Consider the following 14,164-nt stretch of genomic DNA (forward strand, 5'->3'; position numbering starts at 1 on the left):
TTATTTATTTGACTGCCTTGGATCTTCATTGCTGTGCGTGGGCTTTCTCTAGTTGTGGCGAGCGGGGTCTACTCTTCGTTGCAGTGTGCGGGCTTCTCATTGCGATGGCTTCTCTTGTTGCAGAGCACAGGCTCTAGGTGTTCCAGCTTCAGTAATTTTGTGGCACACAGGCTCTAGAGCACAGGCTCAGTAGTTGTGGCGCATGGGCTTAGTTGCTCCATGGCATGTGGGATCTTCCCGTACCAGAGATTGAACCCGTGTCCCCTGCATTAGCAGGTGGATTCTTAAGCACTGTGCCACCAGGGAGGTCCCCAGGGGGAACCCTCTTTTAATAGTTACAAGTTCATCTGTCCAGACTTTTTCCTATCCTTAAATATTTATATGTCATTTTTAAAAGGGATCATATAATGTGAACTATTTTGCAGCTTGCTTGCTATGTGTTTTTAATCCAAATGTAAAAACCTGTAGAACTCAGAATATGGCAAATACATTATCTGGAAGATAATATTTAAATGCACAAGATCCCTTAGTACATCAGTGGTAGAGCCGGGCCTGAAGGCCAGACTTTATTCTTATCAGTGCTCTTTTCCATACCTACTACCTTTTCAGCCTCTCTCCAAAGGATTCAGCCTAAAAGTGACTAAAATCAAAGAATAGATGCCATGAAGATAATGGGGAAATAACCAATAATTCTAATCTGTAGAGACATCTGTTTGTTTGTTTGTTCGTTTGTTTTGGCTATTGTGCCTCTGACACGAGCTCACGATAATAATACTAACAACTCATTAACATTTTCTTCTAGTACATTTATCATTTCATTTTAAGATGTAAAATTTTAATCTGTCTGTAATTTATTTTGTCTCATATTTTTTTTTTTTTTTTTTTTTTTTTTTTGTGGTACGCGGGCCTCTCACTGTTGTGGCCTCCCCCGTTGCGGAGCACAGGCTCCGGAAGCGCAGGCTCCGGAAGCGCAGGCTCAGCGGCCATGGCTCACGGGCCCAGCCGCTCCGCGGCATGTGGGATCTTCCCAGACCGGGGCACGAACCCGTTTCCCCTGCATCGGCAGGCGGACTCTCAACCACTGCGCCACCAGGGAAGCCCTTGTCTCATATTTATCCAGAGGGTTAAAATTTGTCCCAGTACTATTTATTAACTACTTCTTTGCCCACTAACTTGAGTGCTACTATTACCATATACCAAATTCTTAAATACACACTTATGTCTCTTTCTGGTTTTCTAATCGGTTCTATTAAGTTGCCTGCCTATTCATGCATCAGTGCTATGCTTTTAATCATGATAGCCTTATAATCCATTTTAATTTTCTAGACGTATAATTCCTTTGCTACTTATCTTCAAAAGAAAAGGTTTTCTTGTTGTTCTGGCAAGTTTTTTCTAACAAATGAACTGAGGGAGTTAAAAATAAAGTTGATGGAGCTTTTTTTTTAAGGGTACTAAATAGTATAAGAGGCAGGCGGTAACTCTTAATAGCACACTAAAACACTGAAAAGTCTTATTTGTTTTATTTGTAGTAAATGTCCACTATAATTTTTACTTAATTAGTAAATTTTGGGATCCTAGGCTTGTTCACCATGTACCTGTTTCTTGGAAATAGTTAGAATAATTTCTTTATTTTTAACTAAAACAGTATAAAGGGAATGGAAATGATATGTATAGAGTTCCGAGCATGCATCAGACTTCACATGTTTGTATGTAATATGTTCATTACAAATTCTGTGGGGTGGGTGGTACTATTCAAAGGTTATAGAGCAAACAGAGGCCAACAGTAATTAACACATTTGTACACAAGCATAGGGGGCCTTGAAACTTTTTATTGACGCATAATATATAAAGTACACAAATTTTAATTGTATAACTTGATGTGACATTGAGATTTGAATGTAGGTTTAACTTTAAAGCTCTTTTTCTTCCTAATATGTAATGTTTATCAACTAAGGGAGCCTTCCTTTTTTTATCGCATTACATAAAATAATAGATCCATGTTTAGAATTTATGTTGCTTGAAATAAGTGCTTTCTTTCTTCTTTTAAATTGATAGGCAAGCAAGAAGCGAGGGACAGTCGATGACAGGACTTCTTGGAAAACAGTCCCCAAATATTTATCACCAATGGGGAAGACTGGAGACAGGGTTTTCTCTCCACCCAAATCCAGTAATATTCTGGATTATTTTAGAAAGACTTTACCCACAAATGAGAAAACTCAGACAGCAAAAAAGTACACGATAAAGTCATCCACACCATTGCCTGCTGACAGTGACAAAGACTGTAAAACACCTTTGGAAATGTCCTCAAATACAGAGAATAAGAAGAGAGGAAAGAGACTTAATTTATCTCATCAACTAAGTCATATTAAAACTGAAAATGAATCTGCAATTGAAATTAACAGTGATGATAGCAAGGAAGACTCCAGTTTAAGTAACAATTTTGTGGAAAGTAGTACTTCTGCTTTACTCTATAAGAAACATGTCGAGGTACTTGCAGAAAGTATTCAAGATACCAAAAAACAATCAAGCACTATGACCTCCAAAGAAAGTTCTAAGAAAGTAAGTCCTAAACAAGAGCCCTCAAAAACTGATCTCAGCAAATTGAGGAAAAGGAATCACAGAGAGATAATAGATCTATCTGAAAGTTTACCCTTAGCAGAGGAACTAAATCTCCTTAAAAGAGATGGTAATGATAGTAAACAGATAATGCCTTCCCTAACTAACGAAATTGAAAATACTGCAAATGATGCAGAATCTAGAGATAATCTAACTAAAACAGCCCAGTTAAATGATAGTACAATAACTGTCTCATATGAGGAATTTTTAAAAAGTCACAACGAAAGTAAAGTAGAACAGGCACCAGACTCTACAGTGTCTATTTGTATTCCTTCTGAAACTGTTGACGATGCAGCCAAAAGTGGTTGTATGACTGACCCAGAAACCTATGAGATTTCCCAACAGGTCCGCTTTAAGACAGTCACTGTTGTTGCACAAGTTCACCCCATCCCCCAAGAAAAGACAGGGCAAATACCCTCAACTTTCTTGAAACAAAAGCAGGTGGAAATGGAAAATAGTCTGTCTCATCCTAAGAATGAACAGACGATTCAGAAAAGAAGATCTAATGTCGTTATATATGAGGAAGAACTAGAATTGGCAGTGTTGGAAGCTGGAGGTTCTGAAGCTGTGAAACCAAGATGCACTCTAGAAGAAAGACAGCAGTTTATGAAAGCATTTAGGCAGCCAACATCAGATGCACTTAAACATGGAGTCAAAAAGTCTTCTGATAAGCAGAAAGAGCTCAATGAAAAATCTTTAAATGAGGAAGGAAGAGACAATAATTCTAAAAACATGGAAAATCCTAATATCCAAATGGTTTCAAATAATGGCAATTCACAGACACATGCTGATAAAGGAGGTTTTCCTAAGGAGAAAAGTAAAAAGCTGAAGAAAAAGAATAAAAAAATCTTAGATACTGGTGCTATTCCAGGTGAAAATAGAGAGAGAAATAGTCAAGAGAAAGAATCAACTTTTTCCTTTAAAGAGAAACAAAATCAAAAATGGCTTAGAAGGATTTTAAGACAAAAGAAAACAGACGTTTTCAAAAACGGCACATTACTTAACAGCAAAAACCTTGTTTGTGAAGGTGCAGCCGATGATGACCCTCCAAAAATTTCCTCTCCGTGTAGCAATAAGTCTCCAAGAAAAACTGGCATACCAGTTAAGGATAAGGTTATACACTCTAAAGCTGAGACTGAAGACAGCTCAGTATATGTTTCTACACCAAAATGAAGCAGAAGATGTGTAAGAAGTAGCAGCACACCTGCTACAGTCATCGTTAGAGGTACTGATTCTGAAGACGCACAAGACGATAGTCCAGTAAAAGCTTCCACTCCAAAAGCAGCGAACTTATCAGGGAAGCGTAGCTTATATACGGCGGAATTAATAACAGTATCCTCTGATTCGGAGAGTCGTATTAGGTAAAGTTTTGTTTTGTTCTCAAGTTCTAAATATTCTGCATGTATTATTAGATGTGAAGGGAAATATGTCAAGCACTGAAGAATTTTTTTGCTAGAACACAGCTGATTTATAAGAAAAAGAAAACAGGGTTTCAAAAATGTTGCTTATTTTCCATCTTTAATTTATAAAGTCAGGCATGATTTCAGAAGAATTCTAGATGTATTTTAGATGCGTTTTAAACTCTTATTTATCATAGTTGTTAATTCCTGGAGAAATATCCTCCAAATATGAATTCTGTGCATTTAACAAACATAAGATTAAAAATAAATCATAGAACTTTTTTAGGTAAGCTGAGCCATATACGGTGAGGTTTGGCCAGAAAGTTGGCTCAGGTTTTTCCATAAGATGCTACGGGATGGGCTTCCCTGGTGGCGCAGTGGTTGAGAGTCCGCCTGCCGATGCGGGGGACGCGGGTTCGTGTCCCGGTCCGGGGGATCCCGCATGCCACGGAGCGGCTGGGCCCGTGAGCCATGGCCGCTGAGCCTGCTTGTCCGGAGCCTGTGCTCCGCAACGGGAGAGGCCACGACGGTGAGAGGCCCGCGTACCGCAAAAAAAAAAAAAAAAAAAAAAAAAGATGCTACGGGAAACCCGAATGAACTTTTTGGCCAACTCAACATATACTTGCATGTTGGTTCTGGCTATCCTTAGGGGCTAATTTTCTAGAAAGCTTATGATTTATAAAATGAAACTTTATATTTTCTAAGAGTTTAACAATGAGTTTGGCTTACTTTTGAATCAGTAATTTGAAACTAATGGGGGTGTCTTTTCACGTTTTCTGTTTCAGAACGGTCGAGAAATTAGAGCCTTAGCTGGTTCTTTTCTGTATTTAATTGAAATTCTTACACGTTATAATCATATGAATGTTTGTGAATACCTTTTTGGGTTTTTTTTCAGAATGAAATTCACCAGAATTAGGACTCCCAAAAAATCTAAGAAAAGGTCTAAGAAATCTGAAGCAGCTGATGAAGATTTTGAGTCTCCGACTAGAAAGGTAATTGAAATATTAGGGTGTCCTGTAAGTAGTATTCTGTTTTGTAAAACAATAACTATTACTATTGGAAGTGATACGCCAAAAGAAGATTCACATACTTCATAGATTGGTTATGTTAACTATAACCCTATATTATTTTTTGCTATTTCATTCCTCGAGTTAGCTTATTAAGAGATCAACATATCTTATTGTGAGATGAAAGCAATTGATAAAGACAGTATCGTTTACCTAGAAAAAGTTTTCTTAGTGACAGTTATATTCCAATCTTTTTCCCTAAGGCTGCTTATGGAAATAAGTGTGACTGCATTTTTTCTGTAGATTAGAGGCTAACAAGTGGGGTCTCTCAACCCTGGTACTGTTGACATTGTGTGCTGGATACTTCTTTGTTGTGGGGAACCGTCTTGTACATTGTAGGATGTTTAGCAGTAATCGTGGCCTCTGCCCGTGAGATGCCAGTAGCCCCCCAACTGCCCTAGCTATGACAAGCAAAATACCTCCAGTCATTGCTAAATATCCCCTGGAGGGAAAAATCACCCCCAGTTGAAAACCACTATCCTAAAAGGAGAGGTTGTATATATAAGAATAGTTTAGCTGATTTTGTAGAGTAAACTGCTTATCCCTCATGATGAGAGAATTGGATTCTCTCCTGGGTGAGTAGGTACAAGTGTGTGTGTGTGTATGTGTGTTGAAAAAGCCACCAGGGTGGTTCTGATGTAATCCTTGGATGAAAGCCACTGCCACAGAAAGTTGGTATCTCTTTTGTTTTTATTTAACAACTCTCTTTTTTTTTCCGCTTGGGGGGGTGCTTCTTATCTCACTCTAGGTACTATGCTTGGTACTCTTGTCATTAATCTCATAAAGTAAATATTTAACCCTGTTTTGAAGGACAGTGGCGCCAAAGGAGGTGAAAACATTTTTGAGAGTTGACATGATATATGATGGAATTTAAGCTGGGGATGGGGAAAAGGGGTACCAGGGGCTGTTAAATAAGGAGAAAGTAGAGAGCTGTCAGGACGGAAGTTCCTGTTTTAGTCAGGAGTAACCAAGTGTGAGCTGGGAGGACAGGCAGCTAGGTCAGAAAGGAGGGTGTTGGAAATGACTGGTTTTTGAGATGATAGGATTATGGTTGATTTTGATTTTCTTCATTTTTCTGTTTTTTGTTTTTCTATAAACATGAACTTTCTAAAACTTTTATCAGAAAAATAACTATTAGGAAAAAAAAACCCCAGATTTCAGGTAATAGCAGAACTACATGCCAAAATGCATGTGGATATTTTTTTCACACATTGACTAAAACATGTCTTTCTTAACTGTTTCAATGATGGAGTCGTTAATTTAAATTTAGCTGGATTATTTTGAATTCTAACTTATCCTAAGGTTCATCAGCCTGTCAGAAATTTTGCTGGGGACTTCCCTGGTGGCACAGTGGTTAAGAATCCACCTGCCAATGCGGGGGACACGGGTTCGAGCCCTGGTCCGGGAAGATCCCACATGCCGCGGAGCAACTAAGCCCGTGCGCCACAACTACAGAGCCTGCGCTCTAGAGCCCGCAAGGCACAGCTACTGAGCCCACGCACCCCAACTACTGAGACCACACACCTAGAGCCTGTGCTGTGTAACAAGGGAAGCCACCACAATGAGAAGCCCGTGCACTGTAATGAAGATCCAACCCAGCCAAAAATCAATCAATCAAATAAATTTATGAAAAAGAAAAAAAAATTTTGCTAACACAACAACAAAAATCTGTCACTCTACTACTATAAAGCAGATCCTTAACATTCCTAACCTCCTTGTGTATGTTCTGAATATCCATGCCTATTCTTTTTTTTATATTTTATTTTTATTTTTAATTAAAAAAATTTTTTTTCCGTACCTATTCTTTTTAATGTTTTTAAAAGACATTTTAAAAGTTTTGGGAATTCCCTGCGGGTCCAGTGGTTAGGACTCCGCGCTTCCACTGCGGGGGCACAGGTTCGATCCCTGGTGTGGGAACTAAGATCCTGCGTGTCACAAGGCGCAGTCCAAAAAAATTTTTTTTAAGTTTTTAAAAACAGCAAACATTTGTTTAAAAGACACAGTAGTAGGGCTTCCCTGGTGGCGCAGTGGTTGAGAGTCCACCTGCCGATGCAGGGGACACGGGTTTGTGCCCCGGTCCGGGAAGATCCCACATGCCGTGGAGCGGCTGGGCCCGTGAGCCATGGCCGCTGAGCCTGCGCGTCCGGAGCCTGTGCTCCGCAACGGGAGAGGCCACAACAGTGAGAGGCCTGCGTACCGCAAACAAACAAACAAACAAACAAACAAAAGACACAGTAGTATATAAATTTAAAAGTGAAAACTTTTACAAGTTTCTCTTTCCTGTTTAGGGGGAACCCACTTTTTTTTCTTCATTGCTATCTCTTACTTTTTAGAAAGATTCTACTGAACTTTTAAATGCTGCTTATATTATTTATTTACTTGGATTTAATTTTGTTTGTTTGTTTATTTATTTGACTGCCTTGGATCTTCATTGCTGTGCGTGGGCTTTCTCTAGTTGTGGCGAGCGGGGTCTACTCTTCATTGCAGTGTGCGGGCTTCTCATTGCGATGGCTTCTCTTGTTGCAGAGCACAGGCTCTAGGTGTTCCAGCTTCAGTAATTTTGTGGCACACAGGCTCTAGAGCACAGGCTCAGTAGTTGTGGCGCATGGGCTTAGTTGCTCCATGGCATGTGGGATCTTCCCGTACCAGAGATTGAACCCGTGTCCCCTGCATTAGCAGGTGGATTCTTAAGCACTGTGCCACCAGGGAGGTCCCCAGGGGGAACCCTCTTTTAATAGTTACAAGTTCATCTGTCCAGACTTTTTCCTATCCTTAAATATTTATATGTCATTTTTAAAAGGGATCATATAATGTGAACTATTTTGCAGCTTGCTTGCTATGTGTTTTTAATCCAAATGTAAAAACCTGTAGAACTCAGAATATGGCAAATACATTATCTGGAAGATAATATTTAAATGCACAAGATCCCTTAGTACATCAGTGGTAGAGCCGGGCCTGAAGGCCAGACTTTATTCTTATCAGTGCTCTTTTCCATACCTACTACCTTTTCAGCCTCTCTCCAAAGGATTCAGCCTAAAAGTGACTAAAATCAAAGAATAGATGCCATGAAGATAATGGGGAAATAACCAATAATTCTAATCTGTAGAGACATCTGTTTGTTTGTTTGTTCGTTTGTTTTGGCTATTGTGCCTCTGACACGAGCTCACGATAATAATACTAACAACTCATTAACATTTTCTTCTAGTACATTTATCATTTCATTTTAAGATGTAAAATTTTAATCTGTCTGTAATTTATTTTGTCTCATTTTTTTTTTTTTTTTTTTTTTTTTTTTTGTGGTACGCGGGCCTCTCACTGTTGTGGCCTCCCCCGTTGCGGAGCACAGGCTCCGGAAGCGCAGGCTCCGGAAGCGCAGGCTCAGCGGCCATGGCTCACGGGCCCAGCCGCTCCGCGGCATGTGGGATCTTCCCAGACCGGGGCACGAACCCGTTTCCCCTGCATCGGCAGGCGGACTCTCAACCACTGCGCCACCAGGGAAGCCCTTGTCTCATATTTATCCAGAGGGTTAAAATTTGTCCCAGTACTATTTATTAACTACTTCTTTGCCCACTAACTTGAGTGCTACTATTACCATATACCAAATTCTTAAATACACACTTATGTCTCTTTCTGGTTTTCTAATCGGTTCTATTAAGTTGCCTGCCTATTCATGCATCAGTGCTATGCTTTTAATCATGATAGCCTTATAATCCATTTTAATTTTCTAGACGTATAATTCCTTTGCTACTTATCTTCAAAAGAAAAGGTTTTCTTGTTGTTCTGGCAAGTTTTTTCTAACAAATGAACTGAGGGAGTTAAAAATAAAGTTGATGGAGCTTTTTTTTTAAGGGTACTAAATAGTATAAGAGGCAGGCGGTAACTCTTAATAGCACACTAAAACACTGAAAAGTCTTATTTGTTTTATTTGTAGTAAATGTCCACTATAATTTTTACTTAATTAGTAAATTTTGGGATCCTAGGCTTGTTCACCATGTACCTGTTTCTTGGAAATAGTTAGAATAATTTCTTTATTTTTAACTAAAACAGTATAAAGGGAATGGAAATGATATGTATAGAGTTCCGAGCATGCATCAGACTTCACATGTTTGTATGTAATATGTTCATTACAAATTCTGTGGGGTGGGTGGTACTATTCAAAGGTTATAGAGCAAACAGAGGCCAACAGTAATTAACACATTTGTACACAAGCATAGGGGGCCTTGAAACTTTTTATTGACGCATAATATATAAAGTACACAAATTATAATTGTATAACTTGATGTGACATTGAGATTTGAATGTAGGTTTAACTTTAAAGCTCTTTTTCTTCCTAATATGTAATGTTTATCAACTAAGGGAGCCTTCCTTTTTTTATCGCATTACATAAAATAATAGATCCATGTTTAGAATTTATGTTGCTTGAAATAAGTGCTTTCTTTCTTCTTTTAAATTGATAGGCAAGCAAGAAGCGAGGGACAGTCGATGACAGGACTTCTTGGAAAACAGTCCCCAAATATTTATCACCAATGGGGAAGACTGGAGACAGGGTTTTCTCTCCACCCAAATCCAGTAATATTCTGGATTATTTTAGAAAGACTTTACCCACAAATGAGAAAACTCAGACAGCAAAAAAGTACACGATAAAGTCATCCACACCGTTGCCTGCTGACCGTGACAAAGACTGTAAAACACCTTTGGAAATGTCCTCAAATACAGAGAATAAGAAGAGAGGAAAGAGACTTAATTTATCTCATCAACTAAGTCATATTAAAACTGAAAATGAATCTGCAATTGAAATTAACAGTGATGATAGCAAGGAAGACTCCAGTTTAAGTAACAATTTTGTGGAAAGTAGTACTTCTGCTTTACTCTATAAGAAACATGTCGAGGTACTTGCAGAAAGTATTCAAGATACCAAAAAACAATCAAGCACTATGACCTCCAAAGAAAGTTCTAAGAAAGTAAGTCCTAAACAAGAGCCCTCAAAAACTGATCTCAGCAAATTGAGGAAAAGGAATCACAGAGAGATAATAGATCCATCTGAAAGTTTACCCTTAGCAGAGGAACTAAATCTCCTTAAAAGAGATGGTAATGATAGTAAACAGATAATGCCTTCCCTAACTAACGAAATTGAAAATACTGCAAATGATGCAGAATCTAGAGATAATCTAACTAAAACAGCCCAGTTAAATGATAGTACAATAACTGTCTCATATGAGGAATTTTTAAAAAGTCACAACGAAAGTAAAGTAGAACAGGCACCAGACTCTACAGTGTCTATTTGTATTCCTTCTGAAACTGTTGACGATGCAGCCAAAAGTGGTTGTATGACTGACCCAGAAACCTATGAGATTTCCCAACAGGTCCGCTTTAAGACAGTCACTGTTGTTGCACAAGTTCACCCCATCCCCCAAGAAAAGACAGGGCAAATACCCTCAACTTTCTTGAAACAAAAGCAGGTGGAAATGGAAAATAGTCTGTCTCATCCTAAGAATGAACAGACGATTCAGAAAAGAAGATCTAATGTCGTTATATATGAGGAAGAACTAGAATTGGCAGTGTTGGAAGCTGGAGGTTCTGAAGCTGTGAAACCAAGATGCACTCTAGAAGAAAGACAGCAGTTTATGAAAGCATTTAGGCAGCCAACATCAGATGCACTTAAACATGGAGTCAAAAAGTCTTCTGATAAGCAGAAAGAGCTCAATGAAAAATCTTTAAATGAGGAAGGAAGAGACAATAATTCTAAAAACATGGAAAATCCTAATATCCAAATGGTTTCAAATAATGGCAATTCACAGACACATGCTGATAAAGGAGGTTTTCCTAAGGAGAAAAGTAAAAAGCTGAAGAAAAAGAATAAAAAAATCTTAGATACTGGTGCTATTCCAGGTGAAAATAGAGAGAGAAATAGTCAAGAGAAAGAATCAACTTTTTCCTTTAAAGAGAAACAAAATCAAAAATGGCTTAGAAGGATTTTAAGACAAAAGAAAACAGACGTTTTCAAAAACGGCACATTACTTAACAGCAAAAACCTTGTTTGTGAAGGTGCAGCCGATGATGACCCTCCAAAAATTTCCTCTCCGTGTAGCAATAAGTCTCCAAGAAAAACTGGCATACCAGTTAAGGATAAGGTTATACACTCTAAAGCTGAGACTGAAGACAGCTCAGTATATGTTTCTACACCAAAATGAAGCAGAAGATGTGTAAGAAGTAGCAGCACACCTGCTACAGTCATCGTTAGAGGTACTGATTCTGAAGACGCACAAGACGATAGTCCAGTAAAAGCTTCCACTCCAAAAGCAGCGAACTTATCAGGGAAGCGTAGCTTATATACGGCGGAATTAATAACAGTATCCTCTGATTCGGAGAGTCGTATTAGGTAAAGTTTTGTTTTGTTCTCAAGTTCTAAATATTCTGCATGTATTATTAGATGTGAAGGGAAATATGTCAAGCACTGAAGAATTTTTTTGCTAGAACACAGCTGATTTATAAGAAAAAGAAAACAGGGTTTCAAAAATGTTGCTTATTTTCCATCTTTAATTTATAAAGTCAGGCATGATTTCAGAAGAAATCTAGATGTATTTTAGATGCGTTTTAAACTCTTATTTATCATAGTTGTTAATTCCTGGAGAAATATCCTCCAAATATGAATTCTGTGCATTTAACAAACATAAGATTAAAAATAAATCATAGAACTTTTTTAGGTAAGCTGAGCCATATACGGTGAGGTTTGGCCAGAAAGTTGGCTCAGGTTTTTCCATAAGATGCTACGGGATGGGCTTCCCTGGTGGCGCAGTGGTTGAGAGTCCGCCTGCCGATGCGGGGGACGCGGGTTCGTGTCCCGGTCCGGGGGATCCCGCATGCCACGGAGCGGCTGGGCCCGTGAGCCGTGGCCGCTGAGCCTGCTTGTCCGGAGCCTGTGCTCCGCAACGGGAGAGGCCACGACGGTGAGAGGCCCGCGTACCGCAAAAAAAAAAAAAAAAAAAAAAAAAGATGCTACGGGAAACCCGAATGAACTTTTTGGCCAACTCAACATATACTTGCATGTTGGTTCTGGCTATCCTTAGGGGCTAATTTTCTAGAAAGCTTATGATTTATAAAATGAAACTTTATATTTTCTAAGAGTTTAACAATGAGTTTGGCTTACTTTTGAATCAGTAATTTGAAACTAATGGGGGTGTCTTTTCACGTTTTCTGTTTCAGAACGGTCGAGAAATTAGAGCCTTAGCTGGTTCTTTTCTGTATTTAATTGAAATTCTTACACGTTATAATCATATGAATGTTTGTGAATACCTTTTTGGGTTTTTTTTCAGAATGAAATTCACCAGAATTAGGACTCCCAAAAAATCTAAGAAAAGGTCTAAGAAATCTGAAGCAGCTGATGAAGATTTTGAGTCTCCGACTAGAAAGGTAATTGAAATATTAGGGTGTCCTGTAAGTAGTATTCTGTTTTGTAAAACAATAACTATTACTATTGGAAGTGATACGCCAAAAGAAGATTCACATACTTCATAGATTGGTTATGTTAACTATAACCCTATATTATTTTTTGCTATTTCATTCCTCGAGTTAGCTTATTAAGAGATCAACATATCTTATTGTGAGATGAAAGCAATTGATAAAGACAGTATCGTTTACCTAGAAAAAGTTTTCTTAGTGACAGTTATATTCCAATCTTTTTCCCTAAGGCTGCTTATGGAAATAAGTGTGACTGCATTTTTTCTGTAGATTAGAGGCTAACAAGTGGGGTCTCTCAACCCTGGTACTGTTGACATTGTGTGCTGGATACTTCTTTGTTGTGGGGAACCGTCTTGTACATTGTAGGATGTTTAGCAGTAATCGTGGCCTCTGCCCGTGAGATGCCAGTAGCCCCCCAACTGCCCTAGCTATGACAAGCAAAATACCTCCAGTCATTGCTAAATATCCCCTGGAGGGAAAAATCACCCCCAGTTGAAAACCACTATCCTAAAAGGAGAGGTTGTATATATAAGAATAGTTTAGCTGATTTTGTAGAGTAAACTGCTTATCCCTCATGATGAGAGAATTGGATTCTCTCCTGGGTGAGTAGGTACAAGTGTGTGTGTGTGTATATGTGTTGAAAAAGCCACCAGGGTGGTTCTGATGTAATCCTTGGATGAAAGCCACTGCCACAGAAAGTTGGTATCTCTTTTGTTTTTATTTAACAACTCTCTTTTTTTTTCCGCTTGGGGGGGTGCTTCTTATCTCACTCTAGGTACTATGCTTGGTACTCTTGTCATTAATCTCATAAAGTAAATATTTAACCCTGTTTTGAAGGACAGTGGCGCCAAAGGAGGTGAAAACATTTTTGAGAGTTGACATGATACATGATGGAATTTAAGCTGGGGATGGGGAAAAGGGGTACCAGGGGCTGTTAAATAAGGAGAAAGTAGAGAGCTGTCAGGACGGAAGTTCCTGTTTTAGTCAGGAGTAACCAAGTGTGAGCTGGGAGGACAGGCAGCTAGGTCAGAAAGGAGGGTGTTGGAAATGACTGGTTTTTGAGATGATAGGATTATGGTTGATTTTGATTTTCTTCATTTTTCTGTTTTTTGTTTTTCTATAAACATGAACTTTCTAAAACTTTTATCAGAAAAATAACTATTAGGAAAAAAACCCCCCAGATTTCAGGTAATAGCAGAACTACATGCCAAAATGCATGTGGATATTTTTTTCACACATTGACTAAAACATGTCTTTCTTAACTGTTTCAATGATGGAGTCGTTAATTTAAATTTAGCTGGATTATTTTGAATTCTAACTTATCCTAAGGTTCATCAGCCTGTCAGAAATTTTGCTGGGGACTTCCCTGGTGGCACAGTGGTTAAGAATCCACCTGCCAATGCGGGAGACACGGGTTCGAGCCCTGGTCCGGGAAGATCCCACATGCCGCGGAGCAACTAAGCCCGTGCGCCACAACTACAGAGCCTGCGCTCTAGAGCCCGCAAGGCACAGCTACTGAGCCCACGCACCCCAACTACTGAGACCACACACCTAGAGCCTGTGCTGTGCAACAAGGGAAGCCACCACAATGAGAAGCCCGCGCACTGTAATGAAGATCCAACC

At 39.0% G+C, this 14,164-nt stretch overlaps 1 protein-coding gene across 1 annotated transcript; it reads left to right on the plus strand.

Moving 5' to 3' along the window:
- Positions 1-1,684: 1,684 nt before the first annotated feature.
- Positions 1,685-13,896, plus strand: LOC132479250 (ATPase family AAA domain-containing protein 5-like). The gene is made up of 6 exons (XM_060082805.1): positions 1,685-1,702; positions 2,056-3,977; positions 4,912-5,008; positions 9,541-11,462; positions 12,397-12,493; positions 13,871-13,896. The coding sequence occupies exons 1-2, from the start codon at positions 1,685-1,687 to the stop codon at positions 3,787-3,789; spliced, it is 1,752 nt and encodes a 583-aa protein (XP_059938788.1). The 3' UTR covers positions 3,790-3,977; positions 4,912-5,008; positions 9,541-11,462; positions 12,397-12,493; positions 13,871-13,896.
- Positions 13,897-14,164: the final 268 nt, after the last annotated feature.

Source organism: Mesoplodon densirostris, chromosome 18, assembly GCF_025265405.1.
Source record: "Mesoplodon densirostris isolate mMesDen1 chromosome 18, mMesDen1 primary haplotype, whole genome shotgun sequence".
NCBI classification, from domain to species: Eukaryota; Metazoa; Chordata; class Mammalia; order Artiodactyla; family Ziphiidae; genus Mesoplodon; species Mesoplodon densirostris.